The following is a 10,921-nucleotide window of genomic DNA, read 5'->3' as shown; positions in this document are numbered from 1 at the left end:
ATGATGATATCGAGCACTCGGTTTCCACCAGAAAAATTGAAGTGAAATAAAGACACCTCCTGAATGCAAGGAGTCAGAGTTCGATAAAACGAGAGTCCCCGTGTAAGCTTGTTATCCAGGCAGCTTCAACCTAGCGCTGAAGAACAATTTCAATGAAAAACAGAAACGGTCCTTTTAAAACGGAGTTTCAAGCTCGAGAGAGCACAAACTAGTAGGTATCCACATCACTAAAAGATTAAAGAGGCACAATTGGTAAAGTTCAAACGCGTCTGACTCTAGAGTGAAGAGCTACAATGAAGCAGTATTCAAGAACTCAATCCAGACTTCCCTCTGATCACCAATTACGTTCTCACTCCGTTCGAATCATCTCAAAACCTTCGCCAACTGCACTCTATTATTTTCACCAGTTCCATAAAAATTAGCCTGGCATAAGTACTCCGACACAATGATATCTCAAGAAGAAACTTGTTCGTGATGTGATAGGCCTTTATGATGTTGATACTAGTTGATCACGGTCGACTGGCTTTGAGCTTGTAACTAGGCTATATGAGGTTGACTCTTCGTCTAAAGAGTCCGATCACAGTAGGAGCTGATGTAGAACGTGCAATATGGAGAGACTCAAAAGCCCTGAATACCTTTTCCATGGTTTTGATCCATTTTGTAGTACCATTTCTGTTCAGCGATTTCATTCAGCGATTGCAAGGCAGGGTCCAGAGTAGACAGACTTCCATTCTGAACATGCCCTCAGTACTCTCCCAGAAGATCCTGGAGAAGAAAAAGAAAAAATTTCGAATACGTTGGAATCTACGGGCAGCTGGCTAACCTCAAGACTGAACCACTGACTTCTCACGTTGCATCTACCAACTGGTGATGTGACCAATCTGGAAAAGTGCACCGAAGAATCACAGGCGTAATAATTCTCCAACCACGAGTATCAACTCACCCCTACAAAAAATCACACGTCATCAAGATGCATTTACGGCAACCTGGAGACCTCGTGGAGCAGAAGCCACGAAAACAGAAGCACAAGGAAAGAGAGCTTCAAAGCATAAGAAGAATAAACAAAAGAAAATGCCTCAAGGTCAATTCAATTGCTCAATTGCAAATAGGGCAAGGGCAAAAGCATCCAAAAATCACTCACCGCTCCTTTTGCAAGTGTTTGTCAACTTCCTCCCAGAGAACCAGTGGCTGCGAAAAACACCATTGTGGGAACTGGGGAGACAAAAATGCCTCAAACCCCCCAGAACGTTCCTTGAGGGATTTATCGTTGACAATATTGGGACATTTTGCGTTCGTCATGTTTTGAGGGATTAAAAGAGATCAGCAACAGAGTAGCCATACCAGGCTTTCTGAGAGAACCATACTGAGAAATCCACTCTGGGAAGTACATAGTGAGACCATATCGAAAGATAGACACAAGGCCAAAACCAAAAACGATATCTGGCCAATTGCCGTTGGCCAATAGGGGAAAAAGAAAAAAAAAAAATAATAAACCCCGGATTCTGCCAACTTTCCTTCTTTGTGTCACTTATCGCTTTCCTCCCGCTGGTCCAGGATAATTTCCCATTTCTGACTGCGCTCTGTGTCCTGTGAGTAATTGTATAGTGGCGCTCTCATTGGGTGATAAGCAAAGTAGAAACGAGTAATTTGCTACAATTATCAGCGACGCCATTTCCAACCGGGGACTATGTGCAGGCGGCTCGTGTGATAAAGTCAAACAGGTGGGTTTTAAACTATTTGTTTGGGGGGAAGTAAACTGTGAACTTTGTTTATATCGCTCAAGGCAGGGGCCTAGGGTGTTGGAACAATTGAGACAATTCCAGTTTGCGGCAATTTTTTTGGCTGCTTAATGACATCCGGATTGAAGGGGTCCGGATAAGACAGGTGCGAAGAACATGTCATGGCGGAAGAAACACCCGGCTGAACGGGTTCTTTCCTGCAGGAATTATGGGGCGGTGTGTCCGGATAAGACAGGTGCTTTCACCTGCACCCGTCTTATCCGGATAGAATGCTGCTTTCCTGCAGGACGCGGCCTGTTTCTTTTTCTTTATCAAATCCCGCCTAGCCTTTGGCCATTTGCTATATATATGAGTGAATTCCACAAAAAAAAATTTACACCTACTTTACTATCTTCCTCATAGACTTCTATTTATTGCATAATGACCGGTATCACAGAACAAACCGCTATACTAGCCAAATACTTTGATTTGAACCAAAATGGCAAGGTGATGGCTGAGTACGTCTGGATTGACGCTGAGGGTAACACAAGATCAAAGTGTAAGACCCTCAGTAAAAAGCCTTCCGCTGTTGACGATTTGCCCGAATGGAACTTTGACGGTTCCTCTACTGGTCAGGCCCCAGGCCACGACTCTGACGTGTACCTTCGTCCAGTTGCCTTCTACCCTGATCCTTTCAGAAAGGGTGACAACGTGATTGTGTTGTGTGAATGTTGGAACAACGATGGTACGCCTAACAAGTTCAACCACAGACACGAATGCGCCAAGTTGATGTCTGCGCACGCTGACGAACAGGTGTGGTTTGGTCTTGAACAAGAATACACTCTCTTCGACCAGTACGACAATGTCTACGCCTGGCCAAAGGGTGGCTTCCCTGCTCCTCAGGGTCCTTACTACTGTGGTGTCGGTACTGGTAAGGTTTACGCTAGAGACGTTGTTGAAGCTCACTACAGAGCATGCTTACATGCTGGTATCAACATCTCTGGTATCAACGCCGAGGTGATGCCTTCCCAATGGGAGTTCCAGGTTGGTCCTTGCTCAGGTATTGAGATGGGTGACCAGTTGTGGATGGCGCGTTTCCTTTTACAAAGAGTCGCCGAGGAGTTCGGCGTGAAGATCTCCTTCCACCCTAAGCCATTGAAGGGCGAATGGAATGGTGCTGGTTGCCACACCAACGTCTCGACCAAGAGCATGAGGGAAGCCGGAGGCATGAAGTACATTGAGGATGCCCTCGCAAAGTTGGCCAAGAGACACAAGGAACACTTGGTGCTTTATGGTGCCGACAACGAGCAGAGATTGACTGGTCGTCACGAGACTGCCTCCATGGAGGCCTTCTCTTCGGGTGTTGCTAACAGAGGCGCCTCTGTGAGAATTCCAAGAGCTGTGGCCAAGGAGGGCTACGGCTACTTTGAAGACAGAAGACCCGCCTCCAACATTGACCCATACTTGGTCACCGGTATTATGGTGGAGACCATCTGTGGTGCTATCCCTGACGCTGACATGTACAAGGAGTACGCTAGAGAGTCGGAGTAAACATGATATTTGCATTGGGAAGAGAAGTGGTCTCTTCGCTACCAAAAAAAAAAAAACAGTTGCCAACTTAATTAAACTTTTCCAATTCTAATCACCTCTTCAGTTCTGTATCTAGAGCTCTTTACTACATGCATTGGCTTCTTGATGAGCCCATTTTTCGAAATTTGACTGTTTGTAGCACGAACTCCTACTGAGGGGTAAAAATTTATGCAACCTTATCAACGCGGAGAATTCGCTAGTGCCATGTCCAGATAAGCCCTTATCAAGTGGAGAAGCCAAGATCGGATCGTATCTTCAGATAAGCCGAGTCGGGCTCATCCTCAAATGGACTCAAGAAACTCAAGCGATAACAATAATTACCCTTAAACATTATTCAGTTCTTTAACAAACAAGTTTTGGATCAAGAGATTTCGTGCAGCATGCTTTAGAAAGTTATATTTAGCATTTTGCCGTTGAGCATTTAAAGAGGAGAGCCTACCGGCTAAGCACATCATCTGTTGGAACGAATCAGCTCAGGAACCTGGCACTTGAAGTACTTCTTAGTAGTACTCTAATTTGAGCGATCATTTTCTTCCGTGAGCCTTCTTGCCAACTTGAAATTGTGTCTCAAAGTAGCGTTTGCGGCAAACACTTGGATTATGTCCAACTTGTATTACAAGTTTGATTATTCATTTTAAAATGGAGTCTTGACCACCGTTCTTTAATTCAGTTGTATTCCGTTACTTTTAACATTTTCATAGTCCAGTTAGTAAGGTCACCGAGGCAATTCATGTGGGTACGACTCAATACATGTAGCGTTTTCAGATTCGGGTTTTAGGACCATCCCTATAGTTGACCAGCTCCAACTTCGGTACATCGACTGTAGACCTTTTAACAATCGTTATTCTTGGTTATCCTTGGTTATCCTTGGTTATGTCATTTTTTCCGGGCCGTCGCTGTTTCCGAAGTCTCACCTGTTTCGACACAAAGTCACTCTGTGAATAGACCAGCTTTCTAAATGCTCTAACATATCAGCAAGGCCCCTTCCTTTTTTTGTGGATTTTGTTGTAGTACTCTTGATCTCACACGTTGTCAGGCTCAGTCAACACACGCCATAGATAAGGGGGTCAAAACCACGTTAACTTCATAAAAACCAAAACGCACAACTGACACCTCGTATCGAAATTGCCCAGATATGTATATTTGTACTGATTTTGGAACAGACCGTCGATATGCTCGAATCTGTCAAACCTGCTTTGACCTATTGTCAAGAACCTGTCAAAATCGCGGCCATGTTCCCTAATCAGGTAACAAGTGCAACGCTCATCTCGCTTCGACTCGCTTCGGATCGACGCCGCATATTTGCCATTTCCTCCGACCAACCAAAAACCTTACCCAAATTTTGCAGCCATCGCGGCCAATGATAAGTGTTTTTTGCGCTTCCTGACCAGAGATGCCCTTGAGATACGGCGCCTCACTGTGCACCTTTTGGAAGCAGATAACCCGAAAGTATCCGACAAGGGTTATATGAGGGCGTAGCCTTGCCATACTTCGTAGGATTTCATAAGGAAGTATAATAGAAGTAACGACCATACCTGATTCGTAAAGCTTGTATCCTAACAAGCGAGGATTGCTAGGATCATAGGGTGAAGCTTCGAGGGCAGTTCAATCTGGAGAGCATAGCTTGTAGCCCTTATCAAGGTAAGCCGGTCCGAGCTTCGGAATTCTTTACCAGCCATTTATACGTCCACTTACTCCGCAAGACACCGAGTGGGGTCTTTTCGCCCAATGGTGGACAAAACTAACCTTCCCCAAAGAATTGACGAAATCGATCCTGACAATCTGTTTGAGGTCAAGAACGTCCAGGATAAAGGCGAATACTACAAGAGACCCGCAGATGCGAATTGCCAAGGCCCGGCAGTTTTTGGTAGGAGCACCTGCTGGTTTTTTCAAGTACTCACCGTCAAATGCTCACCGCCAAATGCATTAGTTACGACGTGAAACGATCTCTCATTTTTGGTCCCTTTGATATGCTCCTTCGAAGGAGAGACATACATCACCAACAGACGTTTGCACCTATACTGTTAACTACTGCGCTTTTTGGGAACTCTCAGGTAGAAACAGTATAGTCAATATACCGCCCTTTCAAAGTGTAAACGGCCCTCGAAATGTATTTGCGAGCAGAGACCTTGGGTGTAGAAGGTTCATGCAAGGTTTGTAGCCCAACCCGTGTTTTGCTGTCAAAATCCCTGCGAGATTTATGCATAAGGCTGTAAAATCTACTATGATTACCTCATCGAATTGGGGAGTTATGAAAGGATGCGCAATTCTCGAGGGCTAGGCCAATGATCGGGATTCGGGTACCCGAGGCACTTGCGTTTAAGTGTCGAAGACAATGCAATGGCCAATCATTTGGAGAAAGCTGACTGCAAAACCATGAAGGCGCAGACCATGGGGAATATGAAGACGTCAATGTGATATCAGTTCAGGCAGTACATAAACTGCTTCATATCTCTGTCTTCGTTATCTGATAGATCAGATCAAATCTAAATCTTCATGTCCCGTTCAGAAAATGCTTCTGCGGAGAAGGACTCTGCCCTAAAGGTTCCATCAAGCTCAGAGCCAAACATTGGTGAAGAGTTCCCTACAGATGAGAAGAATCTCGGAGACTACGCCTTGGCGGCTGTTGAGTCCAAAAACACCTTGGACACTGACGATGGTTTCAAGTTCAATGAAGGTGACATCATGGCCATCTTAATAGACGACGATGAGCACTTGCCCTCGTTGACCTTACGTATGTGGGTTATGGCTGTTTGCTTGGGTGCATTTATCGCTGGTGTTGATGCTTTCTTCAACATGAGGTTCCCTACTATAAGTATCACGGTGGTCGTGATACAGGTAATTTCGTGGCCTCTCGGTCAAGCATGGCATTATATTGTCCCTGCGTGGACTGTAACTCTTCCCTTTGACTGTTCTTTCAGCTTGAACCCGGGCCCTTTCAATTATAAAGAGCACACATGCATTTTCATATTCTGCAACGTTGTCATCAGTGCCGGTTTGGTGAACAATTTGGTGATTGAAGACACAAAATACTTTAAGAAGGACATTGGCATCGGCAGGCAGATTCTTTTCAACATGTCGTGCTACATCCAGTCTGTCGGCCTTGTTGGAATATTCAGAGACGTCATGATCACTCCTGCTGAAAGAGTCTGGCCGGGAGTGCTCTCCAACATTGCCTTGTTCAAGACCATCTACTCAAGGGACAATCCGGTGGTACACGGGTGGAAAATGCCCCGCTATATCTTTTTTGTCATTGTATTCTTGGGGTCGTTTGTATACTACTGGTTTCCAGACCTCATTTTCCCATTTTTTTCCACAATTGGTGCCTGGATCAGTTGGTGCAAGCCTGATAGTGCTGCATTGTCACAGGTTTTTGGAGTGAAGACGGGTCTTGGGCTTTTCCCGCTCACTCTCGACTGGACACAAATCACCTCTATAAACAATCCTTTGACTACTCCATTTTTCGCTGTCGCCTCAATGTTTGTCTCATTTGTTTTCTGGATCTGGATTATCATGCCAGGACTCTACTACCAGAACCACTGGGAAACTGCCCACATGCCTATCATGAGTAATAGTGTGTTTGATATGCACGGAAAGCAGTACAATTTCTCCGAGATTGTCGACCGCAATTGGCAACTTGACAAACAAAAATTTGAATCCTATTCACATGCATTCATGCCTGTTGCATTTTTGATGAGTTTGGCTCTTGGTATTGCCGTCTTTTCTTCTCTTGTCGTCCATACCGTTCTCAAGTTCTACTCGGAGATTTGGTTGCCATGGGTGAACCGTAGCAGACACGAGGATATCTTCAACAAGGCAGTTAGACATTACAAGGAATTCCCCAAATGGATCTACTTTGTCATGATTGCTGTTGGGTTGGGACTTGGATTTGCATTCTCTGAAGGATGGGACAATTCTCCCATTGATGCTGGCGGATATTTTGTCTCAGTTCTCATCGGCTCCACGATGTTTGTGCCTCTCTCGCTTCTTGAAGCCAGGGCCAACACAATTGTATCTTTACAGAGCTTCTTCGAAATAGTCTCCGCTAATTGGTATAAGGGCAACGCATACACTTTACTCTACTTCTACTCCTTCGGCTTCAGTATTATCCAGCACGGTATGCACATGGCTCAAGGTGCTAAGATGGGCCATTACATGAGGGTTCCTCCCAAGCATGTCATGTTCTTGCTGTTATGTGGAGGCATATGGGCTGCTTTAGTGTCGCCATCGGTGACAGGTTACTTGTTGCACCATATTGATGATATCTGTACTCCCCACGCCAGAAACAACATGGTTTGCCGTAAGCAGAAGACCGCTTTCAACACCCATTCGATGTGGGGTTTGTTTGGAAGTGAGATCTTTGCTCCAGGAGGCAGGTATGACTGGGTCTTGTGGTTTTTCCTTGTTGGTGCATTGGTGCCTATTGTCCATTTCGTTTGGTGTAAGTTTAGGCCAAATACTTGGGTCAGGAGATTTGACCCTATTCTATTCTTTGGCGGTGCTGCTAATATACCTGGTGTCACAGGGTACAACTTTTCTTGTTGGTTTGCTACTGCTGCCGTTTTCAACTACTTCATTCACCGTAAGTACACTTCTTGGTGGAGAAAATACAACTTGGTTAGCTCGGTGGCACTTGATAGTGGAGTCGCCATAGCAGCAATTTTAATTTACTTCTGTGTCGTCTACACTGGTGGTTCCAAGAACTACTCCTGGTGGGGAACGCAAGTGGCGAAGGAAGGATGTGATGCCCAAGGCTGCCCTCATTTTTCAAAGATCATTCCAAAACCTGACGGATATGAATTTTAAACGAGGCATATATTTCTTTCGGTGAAGAAGAAGTATGAAGCAGATGGATTGAATCCTGAGAATGCTAGGGGTTTAAGCTGGAAAAAGTCTTTGAATGCTCTTATCAGTCAATAATCGAGTTTATTCGAAGAGCGACGGGCCGTATCGCTATTTTTATGACGACATATTCCGATTAAAGTATAGAACTATATCACTATAGAAACAAACCTTCAATCAGATTCAATTGTTAGAGACACTTACCCTACAAAGGTGTAAGTCCCTGTAGATATCATCAGGCCACAAAGTACCTGGACATTGTTACATATCCCAAACATGAAAATTATGTTTAAAATGATGCCGTGTATAATTAAACAAAAGACGTACGGTTTGCCAATGTACAAATGATGCTACTCCTCTTGGTGTTTAAAACCCTTTATATTGGCCTTTTGAGGCCGGATTCAGCTAGAGGAAGTTGATAGCACTTAGATAAGAGAAAAACATGAGGCTTTAAAATACAAAAACCTAAGTTTGTGGGGATAAATATATCTCAATTTGCTCGATTTAGTTTGTTGTTTTTCAAGTTGTGTCATGCGCGCCGGTCTAGTATAGTGGTTAGTACAGTTCGTTGTGGCCGAACAAACCCAGGTTCGATTCCTGGGGCCGGCAAGGGTTTCATTTTTTTTGCCCCCACCAACCTGAGTTACCTACATAAATCAAAATCATCTTCACCACCTTTTTCCTCATGGTAGCTGAACCTGTTCTGGCCGCAACAGACGCTTTACGCCTGGCCTACCATTCCGTTTGTGGCATCCTCAACTCCCTGCTGCAAATGGTCAATGATTCGCTCCCTAGCCTGGATCAGGTATTCAACCTGAAGATCTTCTCCATACTCAAATCTGAGGACCATCCGCCTCCACAGCCACAAGAAAAGACATTGGATCGTCTCTCCAAATTGATCCAGGACCACAAGCTTGCATTCATATCGTGTTTTGCCACTTCATTGACGGTATCAACCTACCTTTTATACAACCATATCAATACCCCCAAGCTGAAGAATAAGCTTCGTCGAAGAGTGCCCAAGCTCGCCAATGGCGCCCGCAGAGATGTTGTTTTGGTAGTCGGGTCTCCCACTGAACCAATGACCCGGTTGATCGCTGTCGATTTCGAGAAGCGTGGATTCATTGTCTACTTGACCATTCTTGATGACAAGGACTATAAGTACATCCAGTCAAACCAAATCACTGACGACATCAACTATTTGAATTTGGTTGAGGATACTTACGATGCTCATCTTGCGAAATTTCGCAAGATTCTACATGTGAGTGTGGTTCCCTTCCCAGGCGCCGATGCTCACTACCTTCGGCTTTCTGCGGTGGTGTTTGCGCCCACGCTATACTTCCCCCTTGGCCCTCTTGAGAACATGTCTGAGCCTGGATGGCAGAAACTGCTCTTTCGATTGAACGTAACCACGAAGCTTCTCTGTTCGGGTCTTTTGGATATTGTACGTGAGCAGGAAAGCAGTATTGTGGCCATAGTGCCCAGCATCGTGAGCTCGCTTCGAATGCCCTACCACGGGCCTGAGTCGGTCTTGCAAAATAGCATGAAGGATATTTTTACTACACTAGCGAAGGAGTTGAGACCCCAGAATATAAACGTTACGCAAGTGCGTCTCGGAAACTTGAACCTTGCCACTTCGAAAACAGGCGCTGCAATTGGTTCAGATAGTGTGCCCACGATTGTCGAAGCAGAGATTCGACTGTGGAGCGAGGAAATGCGTAGTGCCTATGGATCTGACTTTCTGAAGTCTCAGGCGCATCTGAGGCCAATGGGCAGTTCTTTCAAAAGCAAAGGCTTACGCGAGTTGTACCATGTACTTTTTGACTTAATCTTTTATGAGGGCCGCTCTCCATCTGTCGTTTACTGTGGCACCGGGGCCCGCGCATACGACAGGTTAGTATCGTTCTTGCCCAATTCCATGAGCGAATTAATCTTTTGAAAATTTGTTTCTCGATGCGTATCAGTCTCCTACACATCTTATATTTCCATCTCCATGGCTGACATATTGTGCCAGTGTGGGTAAGTCTATGGTAACAAACAAACCTCGAACCCATTGTATGATTCACAGTGATATATAAATCTTGAGCTCGAGATCTTGTCAACAGACCATCACACGGGGAGTTAAAATGTCACGAGCGTGAATTGAAGAGCGGCTTCAACAAGCAACATTGACCATTGTGTCGTGCATTTGTGGCTACCGGGGAGGAGTTGCTCTCATACTCAACCACAGTGCAATGTGGTTCTGCGTGAGATTACTCAAACCTGGCTTATCGTAAAACATCGAGAAACATCAACTCTGAGGTAGCTAACAGGCTAGCCCAAAGAACATATCCCTATCGGTAAGAAGATGGAATCGACAGTGTGAGAATTCATTTTGAGACCCTACTGAGTGACCATCACAAATCGTGATCATAAGGCTTCTGGAAACGTCATTTCCCTAAGAGAGAATCATTTACTGAAACTCAAACAGTGTACGGAGAAAGGTCCCGACGTAGTACACCAATGTACGGCCTTTAATGGGAATTTGGCTTGTCTTGCTAGTGATCGCCGATACATGGTCGTATCTGAGCGCCATAACGGGTGAGTCAATATGTGCGTGTTGCCTAAATTATCTCATGCGAATTTATCGCCTTCCCCTTTTTAGTGGGAATCCGTTGGGAAAGAGTTATGGTGGTTCGTCTGCAACCAAATGGCTGCAAAATCGCAGAGATCATCAAATTGTAAAATAATCCAACAAGCTATTGGCTTACGTGAAACTGAAATTCTCACCA

The 10,921-nt window shown here is 44.9% G+C and overlaps 3 protein-coding genes and 1 non-coding gene across 4 annotated transcripts; all 4 read left to right on the top strand. All coding sequences in view use genetic code 12, as the record gives it.

Annotated features, from left to right (window-relative positions):
* Positions 1-2,159: 2,159 nt before the first annotated feature.
* Positions 2,160-3,269, top strand: GLN1 (glutamate--ammonia ligase; the record flags this gene model as incomplete). The annotated part of the gene is made up of 1 exon (XM_029036841.2): positions 2,160-3,269. The coding sequence occupies one exon, from the start codon at positions 2,160-2,162 to the stop codon at positions 3,267-3,269; it is 1,110 nt and encodes a 369-aa protein (XP_028888938.1).
* A 2,535-nt stretch (positions 3,270-5,804) lies between these two features.
* Positions 5,805-8,114, top strand: CJI96_0004588 (OPT family small oligopeptide transporter; the record flags this gene model as incomplete). The annotated part of the gene is made up of 1 exon (XM_029036840.2): positions 5,805-8,114. One exon carries the CDS (start codon positions 5,805-5,807, stop codon positions 8,112-8,114), a length of 2,310 nt encoding a protein of 769 aa, XP_028888937.2.
* Positions 8,115-8,687: 573 nt separating this feature from the next.
* Positions 8,688-8,759, top strand: CJI96_0004587. Its single transcript has one exon. It is a non-coding gene; the product is annotated as a tRNA-His (tRNA).
* Positions 8,760-8,835: 76 nt separating this feature from the next.
* On the top strand, positions 8,836-10,089 carry CJI96_0004586 (uncharacterized protein; the record flags this gene model as incomplete). Its single annotated transcript, XM_029036839.2, has 1 exon — positions 8,836-10,089. One exon carries the CDS (start codon positions 8,836-8,838, stop codon positions 10,087-10,089), a length of 1,254 nt encoding a protein of 417 aa, XP_028888936.2.
* Positions 10,090-10,921: the final 832 nt, after the last annotated feature.

This window comes from Candidozyma auris, chromosome 5, assembly GCF_003013715.1.
Source record: "Candidozyma auris chromosome 5, complete sequence".
Lineage (NCBI taxonomy): Eukaryota > Fungi > Ascomycota > Pichiomycetes > Serinales > Metschnikowiaceae > Candidozyma > Candidozyma auris.
This window is presented reverse-complemented; position numbering and strand designations above follow the sequence as displayed.